We start from the raw sequence: 14,759 nt of genomic DNA on the forward strand, positions 1-14,759 counted from the left end.
TTCGCTAAGATTTTAGTGCAGCTTTTCGTCTAATCTCAGTTCTAGTTCGGTTACTTTTGTAAGTACTTGGTGAGTGGTCATCGCTAGCGTTTCCACTTTCGTCTTTTTCTCATCACAGGTAGTCGGCTGTTTCTTCACTCTAGTATCTATGCAATTTTTTTTCCAAAATGCTTCCTCAAATTGAGGTACCATTTTATCCAATGTTATACATTTGAAGGAGACCAAATTTTTACCAGATATACATGACATTATGGCTGATGTACTATACATATTTAATTCCACATATTATGTGTATTACAAGGATAAAAAAATATTACATCTTACATTTAAATTTTTGTAATTTTTTCCTAATAAAAATGTTATTTTTTCTATAATTTTGTTGATTCTGCAATAAAGTTTAGGTCTACTACAATTATGGACCAATGCAAGTTACAAAAAAAAATTAGATCAATGATTTATAAACTTTAGGAAATATTTGTACCGGAATTCTGAAAAATACAACTTGCAGGAAATTGGGACTGAAGATACAAGTCCAATTAAACTGTGCCTCAGAACATTCCTGAAGCATCATCCTACAGCATTTCTTCACCTTCAAGCTTCCTCTTGGCATTCCTTTTAGCACCTCTTACCTCTTTCGTAACTTGAAGAGCGAATCTTTCAGCTTCAGACACCTGTTCTCTGTCACACAGAAGCAACTGATCTTCCATATTAGAGTCACATTTTATGCTCAAATTTCTCAGGACTTCCAACCTTCCTATCACTCCATCTCTGAAACATATCACTGCATCTAGTACACCAACTTTTAATGTATTTAGTCCTATAAAAACATTCTTGGGTAATCTTTCCCATATGAAATGGTTGAAACTTTCATTTGTATTTTGAGTGTCCTTGTGAAAACATTTACTGAGTAAAATAGGGTCACTCAGGTCTCAAAAACATTTGTTTTATTTCATTCATAACAGGCTCAGGAAGAGAATGCTTATGATTGTATATTTGATCACTTTCTTTTTCTTTTTGGTAAACACTCAAAGAATCCGCTCTTTAAGGCGAAGTCCATGAACAGGGTTGTCATCTGTAGACAACTTATGAAAGCGGTGGCCCATACAGCTTTTCTCATTGCTGTAACATTATTCAGAGGTGCAGTTCATCTAATGGCCAGTCCATAATAACTCTGAAGAAGATTTATTTCAGTTTCTGTCAATCTGCCTCGGCCAGACAGAGATTTTCCATCAGATAGCAACTCTCCTTTCATTTCTCTTCATAGCTTCCTCAATCTAGCACCCATCCTCTTCTGCACATGTCCACAACACTCCAGTTTTGTTACCAAGGTATCACTATAAACATTGAACTCATTAATTTTATTGAGAGCGTTAGAGCCCCAATCGCCTAGGGGCTACGTATACCTAACGCTATAAACGGGCACCGACCTGTGAAATATTTTTAGAGCTCCATCACACTCCATACCTCCACTGTTACCATCATAATTCTTAGAACACTGATGTTCAAAATGTTATTCAGTGTTTCCATGGCAGGAGTGGCAGTATGTAGATAAGCACTCAACATCAACAACTTTTCCATTCTCCAGAGAAGTAGCACTTACACACCATTCAAGGAACGATGTCCTCGACATTGCCATGTCCCATCAAGTGCAACAGCAATGTCCCTGGTTCCCCTAATATTTACAGTTTCTTCTACTGCAATTTTCATAGATGCTTTAGACACAACCGTCAATGCACCTAAACGGATTTTTAAGTACTTTCTGAACCAACTGGGAGGAGGGGGAAAGTCCATCAAACCGCAAAACGTTTGAGCAGCCTTCTTTCCTTTTCCTGTAGCATGCATTGCATACACAAACTTCAAATTCGCGTCATATGAATTATGCACAATGTTCGAAGTCATTTTTAAGGTAGATTTATTGCAGGATCCACACAGAACAACTACTTTTGACGCTAAACCTTTCCTGCTACTTTGTTGTCCAGTTATTTCCAGACAGCGTACACCATGACATTGTTTACATTTCGCCACTTTCTTTATCAAAAAACATAAGATGCCCACATCAACAACAACAAATCCACTACAGACAGCATCACTGTTAACACAAAAATTTGAATCACCAGGAGGCGTGCCATGTGGGAGTTTCTTCCCTGAAGAACTGATACATAGGTTTCTTTCAACAGTGTGGCTCGCTTTCTTTGTGAACTGGTTACCAAAGAATTTCCTTTTATTGAATTTCTTGATGTGTGGCATAGTTCGTATTTATTGCACACTTAAGGATATGTACTTCCACAAATATATGTGGCACTTTTGCAACGAACATTCAGTAACATATGAACAAACTGCTTCACCGTAACAAAAGTAAATACTAGCAAGATAATCATTTACAGACACTAGAAATCTGCTCTGTTACCAACGTATACAATGTATCATACGTATAATCGCTGGAAATAGAAAGTTCAGAGTTCTTTTCTTAATAATACTGGTTTCTGGAACAGAAATACAGGGGGCGTGGTGGCATACCTGACTGTAACTTTAAAATTTGGTATACATAGGTCATTTTTCATTTGAAACCCTACAATGTATATAACAATTTGATCAGGAAATACTATAGTATTTAATAAAGTCATAAAAAATTTCGATTTTTCCACCATTTATAAGTACTCTGTATCCTTAAGAAAGGTAATGGCAAAGAAACTTAAGCAAATAGTCACTGGCGTAGCAACATAAGGTTATCACGCTTTTCCACAACACAACAGTTCACGAGAAGATAATTGAATCAGAAAGGAGTTACTTATTCTGAAATACTAAACTTTGAAAGTGAAGTTAAATGAAGTTACTGGTTAAATAAATGCAACTAAAACTTTACTATGTAAGAAATGATTTTCAACCTCCATGCAACGTAATGTAAAATTTAGAAAAAGGCAAGCAATTTACTTGTGATTGTCGAAAGATTGAATTGAGTTTCCAGAACGAGATTTTAACTCTGCAGTGGAGTGCGCGCTGTTATGAAATTTCCTAGCAAATAAAAACTGTGTGCCAGACTGAGACTCGAACTCGGGACCTTAGCCTTTTGTGGGCAAGTGCTTCACCAACTTTTTTTTTCTTTATTTTGTTCGGTATTGTTCGTTGCGTTTTCGTTTGGGCGGACGTCACGAGATATCCGTTCAAGTTGATCGTTGATTCCTTTACTCAGTTTGTTTTACTACAGAGGGCGAGTAGCCCTTGACCAAACACGCTGAGCTACTGTTCCGGCGCCAACTGAGCTACCCAAGCACGACTCACGCCCAGTCCTCACAGCTTTTAATTTTGGCCAGTACCTCGTCTCTTGCCTTCCAAACTCCACAGAAGCTCTCCTGCGAACCATGCAGAACTAGCACTCCTGGAAGAAAGGATATTGCAGAGACAGCCTGGGGGATGTTTCCAGAATGAGAGGAGAGCCTCTGTGAAGTTTGGAAGATAGGAGACGAGGAACTGGCAGAATTATAAGCTGTGAGGACGGGGCGTGCGTCGTGCTTGGGTAGCTCAGCTGGCAGAGCACTTGCCCACGAAAGGCAAAGGTCCCGAGTTCGAGACTCGGTCCGTCACAAAGTTTTAATCTGCTAGGAAGTTTCTGAACTGAATTTACTTTACCCAAATGAGCAACTATAAGGCGCTTTTGAGGTCTGTGTCCTCGGCTGAGGGCCTCCGTTAGTATATGTCAGGATTATTGCGGGCATTGGGTCCAGGAGGTACAGAACACGCGAAGTGCGAGTTGTTAAGCAGTACCACTTTATTTCTATAAAGACGTTAATTTATATTAACGTGCTTGCTATGCCGACGCGTGGATCTGTGTCTGACGTCCCACAACTAACAATTACACATACATCAGGACTCCACTGTGAGCTAAAAAAAAGACATAAATTCTAGGCCGAAACCACGCGCGTTGGAAACAGATCTGCCCGAGCAGGCGGCCAGCGATGCGATGCGACTACTGTGGGCGTGTCTGAGGCGTTCTGCGGCCGGCGTACGCTGATACCGAAGTTTGTCAGCATTCCACGACAACGCCAGCTCGTGGCAGCTGTGTTCAGGCCTGTGACCGTTACACAATTGATTTTACTTTTATGATAACAACAACAAAATACATACTAAGCCAGCGTAAGTCACTCGCTAAGCTGAATGCAAAATAAATGAAATTGCGCACTTAATTTGTGCTGTATCTTTTTAGTTACTAGTTTTGCCAGTGACATTTTACGTTACTTTAAGTGAATGAAGTTAATACTCAGAATTGCAGATCAGTTAAGCCTCTGTTATGCAGTACAAGAATGAACCGTTACTAAGCAGAAAATTTAGACTGAGACTGCTCATTACCAAACAAACAAAACTGTCAGTATGGCTACGAAGTCTTTCGCGACGTATTTCTTGAATAAAAATCTCTCGGTGTACATGCCGCGTCAATTCAGAATAAAACTCCGAGCTTTCGACCACTACCTCCATGGTCGTCGTCAGGACTAAAACTGACTGTCGTAAACTTGCGAGGCTCCCACTTCTATACAAAAAACGGCTTCTGATTGGCTGGAATACGTCATAGCAACAGCGATATGGCGCGTAGAGAAGTGATGCCCTCTACTGCCATAGATGTAGTTTCTATCTCGGGTTGCTTGCAGCGCCATCCCTTGAATCAAGAGGTAAAGTGCGGGAAGTTTTCCTCTGCGATTTTTCTTTATCCAGTGCACTCTTCCAGGTGTTGCTAAGTGCATAGTCGTTCTGTCTGTTAAAGTTACTATCACTGAGTCTAGTTTCGACTGCTTCCCCGATCACAGAGTCCCAGTAATTCGATGCATGGGCTATTACTCTCGTTCGCATCCCACGCATCGAATTACTGGGACTATGTGATCCGGGAAGCAGTCGAAATTAGACTCAGCAATAATAACTTTAACAGACAGAACGACTATGCACTTAGCAACACCTGGAAGAGTGCACTGGATAAAGAAAAATCGCAGAGGTAAACTTTCCACACTTTACCTCTTGATTCAAGGGATGGCGCTGCAAGCAACCCGGGATAGAAACTACATCTATGGAGGCAGAGGACACCACTTCACTACGCGCCATATCGCTGTTGCTATGACGTATTCCAGCCAATCAGAAGCCGTCTTTTGTATATAAAAGTGGGAGCTTCGCAAGTTTACGACAGTCAGTTTTAGCCCTGACGACGACCATGGAGGTAGTGGTCGAAAGCTCGGAGTTTTATCCTGTAATTGACACGGCATGTACACCAAGAGACTTTTATTCAAAACTGGCAGTAAACTGTTAATCAGTTCTCATATTCTTATGACATGCGGTGATTGCATGGAAAGGAAAGGCACTCTTCTTGGTAATAATGTCTGAGGACAATTACAACACAGGTGCTCTACAAATTTTAATTATTGCAGGTTATTATTCAAGTTAGTCATACTTCGTAAAAGAAATGTCACTGAGTAATGCCTCTATATTACTATATCTGTCACTTAACGGCCTTACGATCTTGTACCTGTGCGGACGACAAAGAAGTAACCGACGACACCTTTGTTCTGCAGCTGTTGCTGCTGGTGCTGGTTGAGAACCCCGAGTCATCTCCAGAGCCACAGATAATTGTGGAACAGGCAATAGCTGGAATTCCATCTTCCTCCACCTGTCCACTCCTACTGTGCTCTCAATGCTGGCGGATTAACGAATTTGGTGCGCATACACTGATGCGGTCACAGCTGCACCCCGCTTCTGAGGGAGCGCTCAACAAACACTTCCGCACTCAAGCTGCTCTGCCTCCTCTCTGCTCGCAGCGTAACAGAGACGCTCCATATGCAAATATAAACAACAGCACAGCTACAGCCATTTCGCCGTTGCTATCGATGCATTAAAATTAAAGTTTCCTTGGCTTTTACCCAGCAATTTACAATATTTACATAAAAATTGCAATATATTGTATACAGTCAGAAATAAATAGACCATTACATACTACCTATAGTCTCTGTAATAAAGCTTACAAACTCAGAAGTACAATACAAGTTATCAACAGATATTAAACGCCGAAAAATTTTCGGTGGTACGGGAGGTATCTGCATTTTTGGTGTTTCAGGTGTAAACACGAAAGTGCAGTGAAAGAGCCTCATGCATGGAAATTTAAAATCTACAACCAAAGATGTTTGATATCATCTACTATGGATAATGAATATTAGTAATTAGTAATATCAAACATCTTTGGTTGTAGATTTTAAATTTCCATACATGATGCTCTTTCACTGCACTTTCGTGTTTACACCTGTAACACCAAAAATGCAGATACCTCCCGTACCACCGAAAATTTATACACTCATGTTCAGAAAAGACAGAACACCATCAAAGACTAGAGACAGGACAGCCATATTCACAGTACATGTGTGTTAATATATTAGCATTTGGACCATGCTGGCCCACGGGTTCAAAGTCAACATCGACATCGCAGTGCAACATCACCTACCAGTAAAATGTTACTGCAGCTCTCATTGTCGCTATAAACCGAAGGTAATGGATCATTGTGGCTTGAGCAGACATGCAGCATGTCTTGGAGACATATGCGCAAACCATACTGTCAAGTCAATGATTTGAAAGAAAGTGCATTATTGAAATGAGAGAATGTGATGCATCCAGCAGGGGATTGTTGCTTGTGTAGGATGAAGTGTTTCAGCAGTGCAATAGGTGTGTGTGGAATGGTTCACAGAAGGCTCTAGGACATGACAGGTTGCACCACACGGACCACTCCCAGAGAAGACTGACACCTCATCCAAATGGCATTGTAGGACAGATCTGCATCCTCCTCAGCTCTGGCACAACAGTGGAGCAGTACACCACTGTTTATTATGGCATGGGTTAAGAGCACATCATCCAATTCTCCAGCTAGTTTTGATGAATCTGCAGAAAAATGATAGACAGCGAAGGTGTCTGAAACGATGTCACTGGGGTCTGGAATGGCATCAGACAGTTTTTTTCACACAAATCCAGCTTCTGTTAGTTTGAAAATTATGGCTGCATTTTGATTCAACAGACATGAGGAGCGCCATCACAGTGACTGCATTCACACAAAACATAAAGTGCCAGCTCAAGGCATTATGGTGTGGGGTGCTACTAGGTACAACCAAAAACCACAGTTGGCGTTTGGTCAAGGCTCTGTGACCAGTGTGACTTACGTGAATGATATACTATTAGCCATAACCATACCATTCCTGCACAACTCCCCAGACGCCAATTTTCAGCAAGGCAATGCATGACCACATGTTGCTACGTGAATATGTGCCTTCTTGGTGTTACAGGATGTCAACCTTTTTCCCTGGCCTGCCAGATCAACAAACTTTTCGCCAATCGAAAATATGTGGGATATGACGAAATGAGAGATGCAGTGCTGTGACCCAATGCCAACCATCACAGATGAACTTTGGAACCAGGTTAATGCAGCATGGATGTCTACGCCACAGGACGCCATTCACGCCTTATACATGCTGATACCATCATGAATAGAACAAGTTATCAGGGACCATGGCAGACCCTATGACTACTAGACAACAGGACACATGCTGAACCAAGGTGATTGAAATGCAAACCACTTGTGCAGAACATACTAATGTACATGTCCTACTCTCTGGAAAGACATAATTTTCTTTATGCAAATAATCACCCCCTATATACCACAAATACAGCCTGTTTGCATTTATTGCTTTTGAATGTGACATAAGCCGACTTTGGTGCCTTTGTGTATGAACACACATCATCTCATTCGATTACTATAATCACAATAGGTGCTACGATTTTTTTTCTGACTATGAGTGTCTAAATTCCAACAAAAATACAGTATTTTACAATTTGCTCACTGTAATCTACAACAATCACCCACTGTGTGCTGGTGTAAATTACAATGCAGATTCCATCAATGATGAATAGGAGTATAGATAGTGTTGAAATTGCATATAGTTTATATTTAAAGGAAGTGCTTTTATTACATGAAAGTGTGAGTCTTGATACTAATAATTCAGAAAGTTCATAAGTTAATTTCTTGAGCTAGAGTTCAATTGCAAGTGCACAAGTTCATTGGCAAGTATATATATATATATATATATATATATATATATATATATATATATATATATATATATACACACACACACTCCTGGAAATGGAAAAAAGAACACATTGACACCGGTGTGTCAGACCTACCATACTTGCTCCGGACACCGCGAGAGGGCTGTACAAGCAATGATCACACGCACGGCACAGCGGACACACCAGGAACCGCGGTGTTGGCCGTCGAATGGCACTAGCTGCGCAGCATTTGTGCACCGCCGCCGTCAGTGTCAGCCAGTTTGCCGCGGCATACGGAGCTCCATCCTAGTCTTTAACACTGGTAGCATGCCGCGACAGCGTGGACGTGAACCGTATGTGCAGTTGACGGACTTTGAGCGAGGGCGTATAGTGGGCATGCGGGAGGCCGGGTGGACGTACCGCTGAATTGCTCAACACGTGGGGCGTGAGGTCTCCACAGTACATCGATGTTGTCGCCAGTGGTCGGCGGAAGGTGCATGTGCCCGTCGACCTGGGACCGGACCACAGCGACGCACGGATGCACGCCAAGACCGTAGGATCCTACGCAGGCCGTAGGGGACCGCACCGCCACTTCCCAGCAAATTAGGGACACTGTTGCTCCTGGGGTATCGGCGAGGACCATTCGCAACCGTCTCCATGAAGCTGGGCTACGGTCCCGCACACCGTTAGGCCGTCTTCCGCTCACGCCCCAACATCGTGCAGCCCGCCTCCAGTGGTGTCGCGACAGGCGTGAATGGAGGGACGAATGGAGACGTGTCGTCTTCAGCGATGAGAGTCGCTTCTGCCTTGGTGCCAATGATGGTCGTATGCGTGTTTGGCGCCGTGCAGGTGAGCGCCACAATCAGGACTGCATACGACCGAGGCACACAGGGCCAACACCCGGCATCATGGTGTGGGGAGCGATCTCCTACACTGGCCGTACACCACTGGTGATCGTCGAGGGGACACTGAATAGTGCACGGTACATCCAAACCGTCATCGAACCCATCGTTCTACCATTCCTAGACTGGCAAGGGAACTTGCTGTTCCAACAGGACAATGCACGTCCGCATGTATCCCGTGCCACCCAATGTGCTCTAGAAGGTGTAAGTCAACTACCCTGGTCAGCAAGATCTCCGGATCTGTCCCCCATTGAGCATGTTTGGGACTGGATGAAGCGTCGTCTCACGCGGTCTGCACGTCCAGCACGAATGCTGGTCCAACTGAGGCGCCAGGTGGAAATGGCATGGCAAGCCGTTCCACAGGACTACATCCAGCATCTCTACGATCGTCTCCATGGGAGAATAGCAGCCTGCATTGCTGCGAAAGGTGGATATACACTGTACTAGTGCCGACATTGTGCATGCTCTGTTGCCTGTGTCTATGTGCCTGTGGTTCTGTCAGTGTGATCATGTGATGTATCTGACCCCAGGAATGTGTCAATAAAGTTTCCCCTTCCTGGGACAATGAATTCACGGTGTTCTTATTTAAATTTCCAGGAGTATATATATATATATATATATATATATATATATATATATATATATATATATATATATATATGGTGAGGTCATGGGAGTTCAAGAACAATGGTTTATTTGCATATATACAGTTATTTACAGTTATCACATTATATCACAGTGTTTTGCAAGCAGCTGTCTTCTATAAGTCTTTGATTCAGCCTGCATTGTACGAGTCCAACAGGCTCAAACACATACATTGGAATATTGATACAAATGTATCAGTTCAGTGCTTACACACTTTGCAATGGAAGGAATACAGGTATTGATTCATGTACCACCCGGTCAGGGGATGGGTGTGGCCTTGATTCACATGGCCAGATGCAACGATGTCAGGATTCCTGGAGTGACGATGTCATGACCTTGCTACATGTGGCAACATGGGATGATGTCAATGCCTGGATTGATGATGTCAGGGACTCAGTCCACAGGGCCAGACGAGATGATGTATGAAGTCCTTGAATACTGATGCTGATGTCGGTGAATTCCTGGTCAGAATACTCAGTAATCTCCTACTCTGTTACATATTAGGCTGTCACACTGCTAGCTAGATAGCCATTATAGCACTTTCAAATATTTTGAGTCCTTCATAAATATCTGAAGAGACTGTTTGTATAATTCGCAACACACTGTCATGGCAATCTGACTCCAGTAATCTCACCTATAGTTTAATGGCTCTGAATGGTATACCATATGCACATAATCCTAAAATTATCAGAGTTTCTCATCAACATCACCATACACATGTCTGCCTGAGTATGTTGTTTCTTAACTGCTTTACAACAACAGCACATACGTATGGGGTTCCATGGCATACTTTTCATCTATCACAGAAATTGGCATTTAACTGTGTGAGCTGTGTATATATAACACACGATTAACGACAGTGTGAATAATTTTACACCACAGCATGATGAACCTGAGATACTGCTAAATAGCGAGGATACTCTACCTGATGATGGTGAGAATATTGCATCAAGCAGCGACGATAAAGCTGCAGTGGAGCATCCTGTGAGGGACAGTAAAGAAATTACTGTATGTAAGTTTATTATGTATATATATATTGCTAGGATATGTTTCTTTTTTTACAACAACCTACAGAACCTAGAGAATACAGGCAAAGATGGATGCTGGAGCAATCAACCAATGCTGTGGTGACTTTTTGAGGTCAGTAGTGAAAATCAGTGACAGTAGCAGTGGTGTTGTGCTTTAGAGGCATGAGAGTTTCTGTTGCTGCAGACACATGCTGATGCAGCTGGTAGCAACACTGGTCTCATTAGTTGAACATGTACAGAAAGAAGAAGAGAAATAATTAACCCATTTACTCAAACAGAAATATATGTGTTATACAAACTACATCAGATTATAAACTGGCAGGAAATTTGTTGACAGAATGAAACTACCTACCTTGATAGCAAAGCTTCTAAGAATGCTCGTTCATTGTGTAGACATTTAAAAAAAGAGTATTTATATGTCTGCCATATTATTTCTCATATTCTCTCACTTTATTGAGTAGTTTCCATGTGTGATTTAGCTGACACTCTGTGATATTTAGTGTTGTTAATACTATCATGAGCACATACACTTCTTCACATATCGATCTTAAATTCAACTTAGAAGCCTGTATTACGATTATAATCAATGTGTGATGTGAATATCATTACAATTTCACGTAAACTGAAAGAATTCTGTGGATTAAGTCACGTTGCCTGAATTCAACCTAGGCCAAAAGAGTAAATTATTAAGCTCTGTTAAGTCGCCTAAGTCCCAAAGAAATATAAAAATTATGATAGAATTAAATACACATTGCAGCCTTTAAAAAAAGAATATATCACTTTATTACAGTTTCATCTCATACATATACTCAGACATGGTGTAATCACACTTTTGCATTAGTAATTCAATCTGTTACACGCAATATACACGGAAGTTCCTTATGGCAAGGCATCAAACTGAGACGCTTTTAGCTTCTGCTGTTGGTGTTGCTGTTGTTGACTTCATCATCCAGGCCTAAATTGCTGTGCTTATCAAATGTACCCTAAAGCATCTTTTTACCACAGGTGTACGATTTATTCTCGAATACTGATTGAGTATGTGGGGATAAACTACCATGGAGACAGTGTAAAGAGCAAGCAGACGTAAAACTGGTTAGAGGCATTCAGTTTTATGGTAGACTGGTACATGCACATTACACGAATCAAAGAGATGCACTTACACTTCGTTAAAAGTGTACTGAAATACGGTCACCCACACTTAAAAGTCAGATACACTTTGCGTAGCTCTGTGTTCAAGCCAGTGGCTGCTTGGCCCAGTGTGAAAGGAATCCTTAGCGCTAGGATTTCACCCAGAACAAGTCCCGCCCACTCACCCCCAGTTTTCCCAGTCTTTGGTCGGCGCCTGGGCATCGTTTCAGTTGACCCACGTGGTTTACCGCGTTCGGCTGCACTTGGAATGAATGTTAAATTAACATTTTGCTACGTCTTAAATCTTGCCATCTAGTTAAAAGACACGTTACAAAAAGACGTGCACAGTTGGCCTCAGCTGTGCCAGGTACTTTCACAGCAAACATAAAAGAAAATAATTTAGCACTTAATTCTTTAAATACGGGAACTCGGTATACAGATGAATAGTCTATGAAGAAAAATACTTCCATGTGAGAAAAAGCACCCAAAGCTAAAACAGGAAAAACCTACTCTCAAAGAATAATTTCCTTTGAGAAAGAGGAACCACAGCATACTTGACACTTAAGTTTCAAAACTCAGGCAGTATATGTGAAACAAGCACCAATGTTCACTATACTTCCAAAGGGCATTAAAATTACTTTGTTCTTGCTAGATCGATCCAAGCTGTTTTTGCGTGTTATTCACTGAATAGTTTTGCTGAAAAGTTTTAGGGGTGGAAAAGAACTAGTACAGCATGAAGGACGTTTTACAGCCGTGGAACACTGCAGCATTTATTTCCTCCATAACTACTCTGTGACAAACATACACATCATCATTATTATTTTTAAAAAATGGTTTGAAAGACATTTACGAAATTAATAAATCTTTTGGTTAAAAACAGACAACAAAAGTTACGACATATTATTTTCCTGAGACGTTTGCAACAGCGTATAGGACACTAAATCACACAGAAACAGCCGCAATTCTTTATAACCTCGTTTATAATGCGCAGGTATGGCATTGGAAGAATTTACAAGTTAAAATTTACCCATTACCCATGCAAATACTAACGAAATATGTCATATAAGCAAATATCTTACTGCTTTCATTAGGCATTTCTACTTTATGGCATTCTTATATTCTTTAATTTTCGTGAGCTACTGTGAGAGCCTACATAAACTAAACGACTTTCAGTTATTTTTATATAACATTGATCTTAGACAACAGAGTTATTCGACTGCATCCGTGGCTTTGCTACCGACATGGCAGATTGAAGAGCATTGTTTTCGCATTGTATGTTTGCTCTACTGTTTCCCTCAAATAAACGTATTATAAGAAGTAAATTAGTTAATGAAAATTTGTCCTTATCGCCCTTAAATAACATCACGTTATTTTTTTTGTTTTCTATTGCTGGCTATGCTTTCAATTCTCTATAAATATTTTTATTTCTTTAATAATGCAGAATCATACTATATTACTATCCAGAAAAAGTCAAATTTCTTGTCATTACTGACTTTCATCACAGTGTAACATGTGTGTTGGACTGTGACGATAACTGACGTAGCTTCCAGTTTGTGAACTTGAGGCTTTTTAGGGGGGGGGGGGGGCTTACACTAACACTATGGATAGGCATGGAGGGGGGTGAATGGGCGGGACTTGTTCCGTTGTTCTGGGCGAAATCCTAGCGCTAAAGCCGCCTGCACACGGGACGAAGCAGCTAACGTTGACGTGCACGCAAACGGGGTATACCACGCCACGAGGCACAAGACAACTGGCACATGGGATGAGCTGGTTAACGTGATCTTGAGCTCTCAGCGCTATCCAGCGACAGTTGTTGAATTTGTTTAACGCGCGAGTTTTATGCCTAGCGCGCGAAGCACACGTTTCACGAACTGAGTATGGATCAAACTGAATTAGCTGTGTTGGCTTTATTGGCTATTGTGGAAGATGAACGGAGAAAACACCACAGAATTTTATGGACACGCCAGTGGATTCGGCAGCGCGATAATGGTAGAGGAACAATTCATATGCTGCACAATGAACTGAGGTACATGCTAGTAGTAGTTGTTCAACAACACAAATTTGTCAGACACTCAAGATTTGTGTTGGAAACCGTTAAAATATAGTGTAAACCTTCAGTTTTTGCATAAATAATAATTTTTTTTAATTTGTATACAATTACTGCCCTAATGTAACTTAGATTACAAGATGCAGTGTCTTTTCGGAACTTCGCCAGAATGGATGAAGACGTGTTTTCGAAGTTACTGCGTGTAATTGGTAGTGACATTTGTCGCCAAGACACCAACATGAGACAATCGATAAAACCAAGTTATCGGTAAGTATACTTTACATAAATGTTCGGCGATAACAAAAATATCCAGTGTGTAATGTTGTTTTGCTTATACCGGTACATATTTCGTTGTAGACTGGCAGTCACTTTAAGATTTTTGGCGACTGGAGAAACGTTCCAGTCTCTGGGTTATGCAACAAGAATTGCGCCAAATACATTGTCAAAAATCATCCCAGAAACGCTGCAGTCAGTTCTTAATAATTTGGAAAACAAGTGCATAAAGGTAATGTGTACCTTTCACGTATTTAGTACTAATTGGCTACGGTAATGCTACTTTCAAATTTTGGGTGCATTAGGAAGAGTAATGCTTTAAGCATATAGTGCCGTCTGATTTTTGTTGTGATCATGCTTATTTATTTCGATCCTCTCTCAGTGCTTTAGTATCTTAACCATGATATAGGGCTAATGAAAGTAGATAACTCATATGTACATACACACACAATATGTAATTATGTCTTTATGAGGGTAGGACAGCTGAGCAGCTGTGACCTTGCTGAAGAAATAATCCTTGCATTTCCCTTAACTGATTTAAACAAACCCAAATCAGGATAGCTGGACAGAGCAAAGTCCATCCTCCCCCATACGAGATCTGTGTGTTAACAACTGCACTGCATCACTATGTTGATCCCTGTCATACAATGTTGTTTCAATAATTTACACTTTTTA

General features: G+C 41.1%; 1 protein-coding gene across 1 annotated transcript; it reads left to right on the plus strand.

The window, feature by feature from the left end:
• Nucleotides 1-13,509: 13,509 nt before the first annotated feature.
• Nucleotides 13,510-14,370, plus strand: LOC126210638 (uncharacterized). The gene is made up of 3 exons (XM_049939955.1): nucleotides 13,510-13,790; nucleotides 13,944-14,078; nucleotides 14,169-14,370. The coding sequence occupies exons 1-3, from the start codon at nucleotides 13,642-13,644 to the stop codon at nucleotides 14,359-14,361; spliced, it is 477 nt and encodes a 158-aa protein (XP_049795912.1). The 5' UTR covers nucleotides 13,510-13,641; the 3' UTR covers nucleotides 14,362-14,370.
• Nucleotides 14,371-14,759: the final 389 nt, after the last annotated feature.

This window comes from Schistocerca nitens, chromosome 10 (genome assembly GCF_023898315.1).
Source record: "Schistocerca nitens isolate TAMUIC-IGC-003100 chromosome 10, iqSchNite1.1, whole genome shotgun sequence".
Classification (NCBI taxonomy): domain Eukaryota; kingdom Metazoa; phylum Arthropoda; class Insecta; order Orthoptera; family Acrididae; genus Schistocerca; species Schistocerca nitens.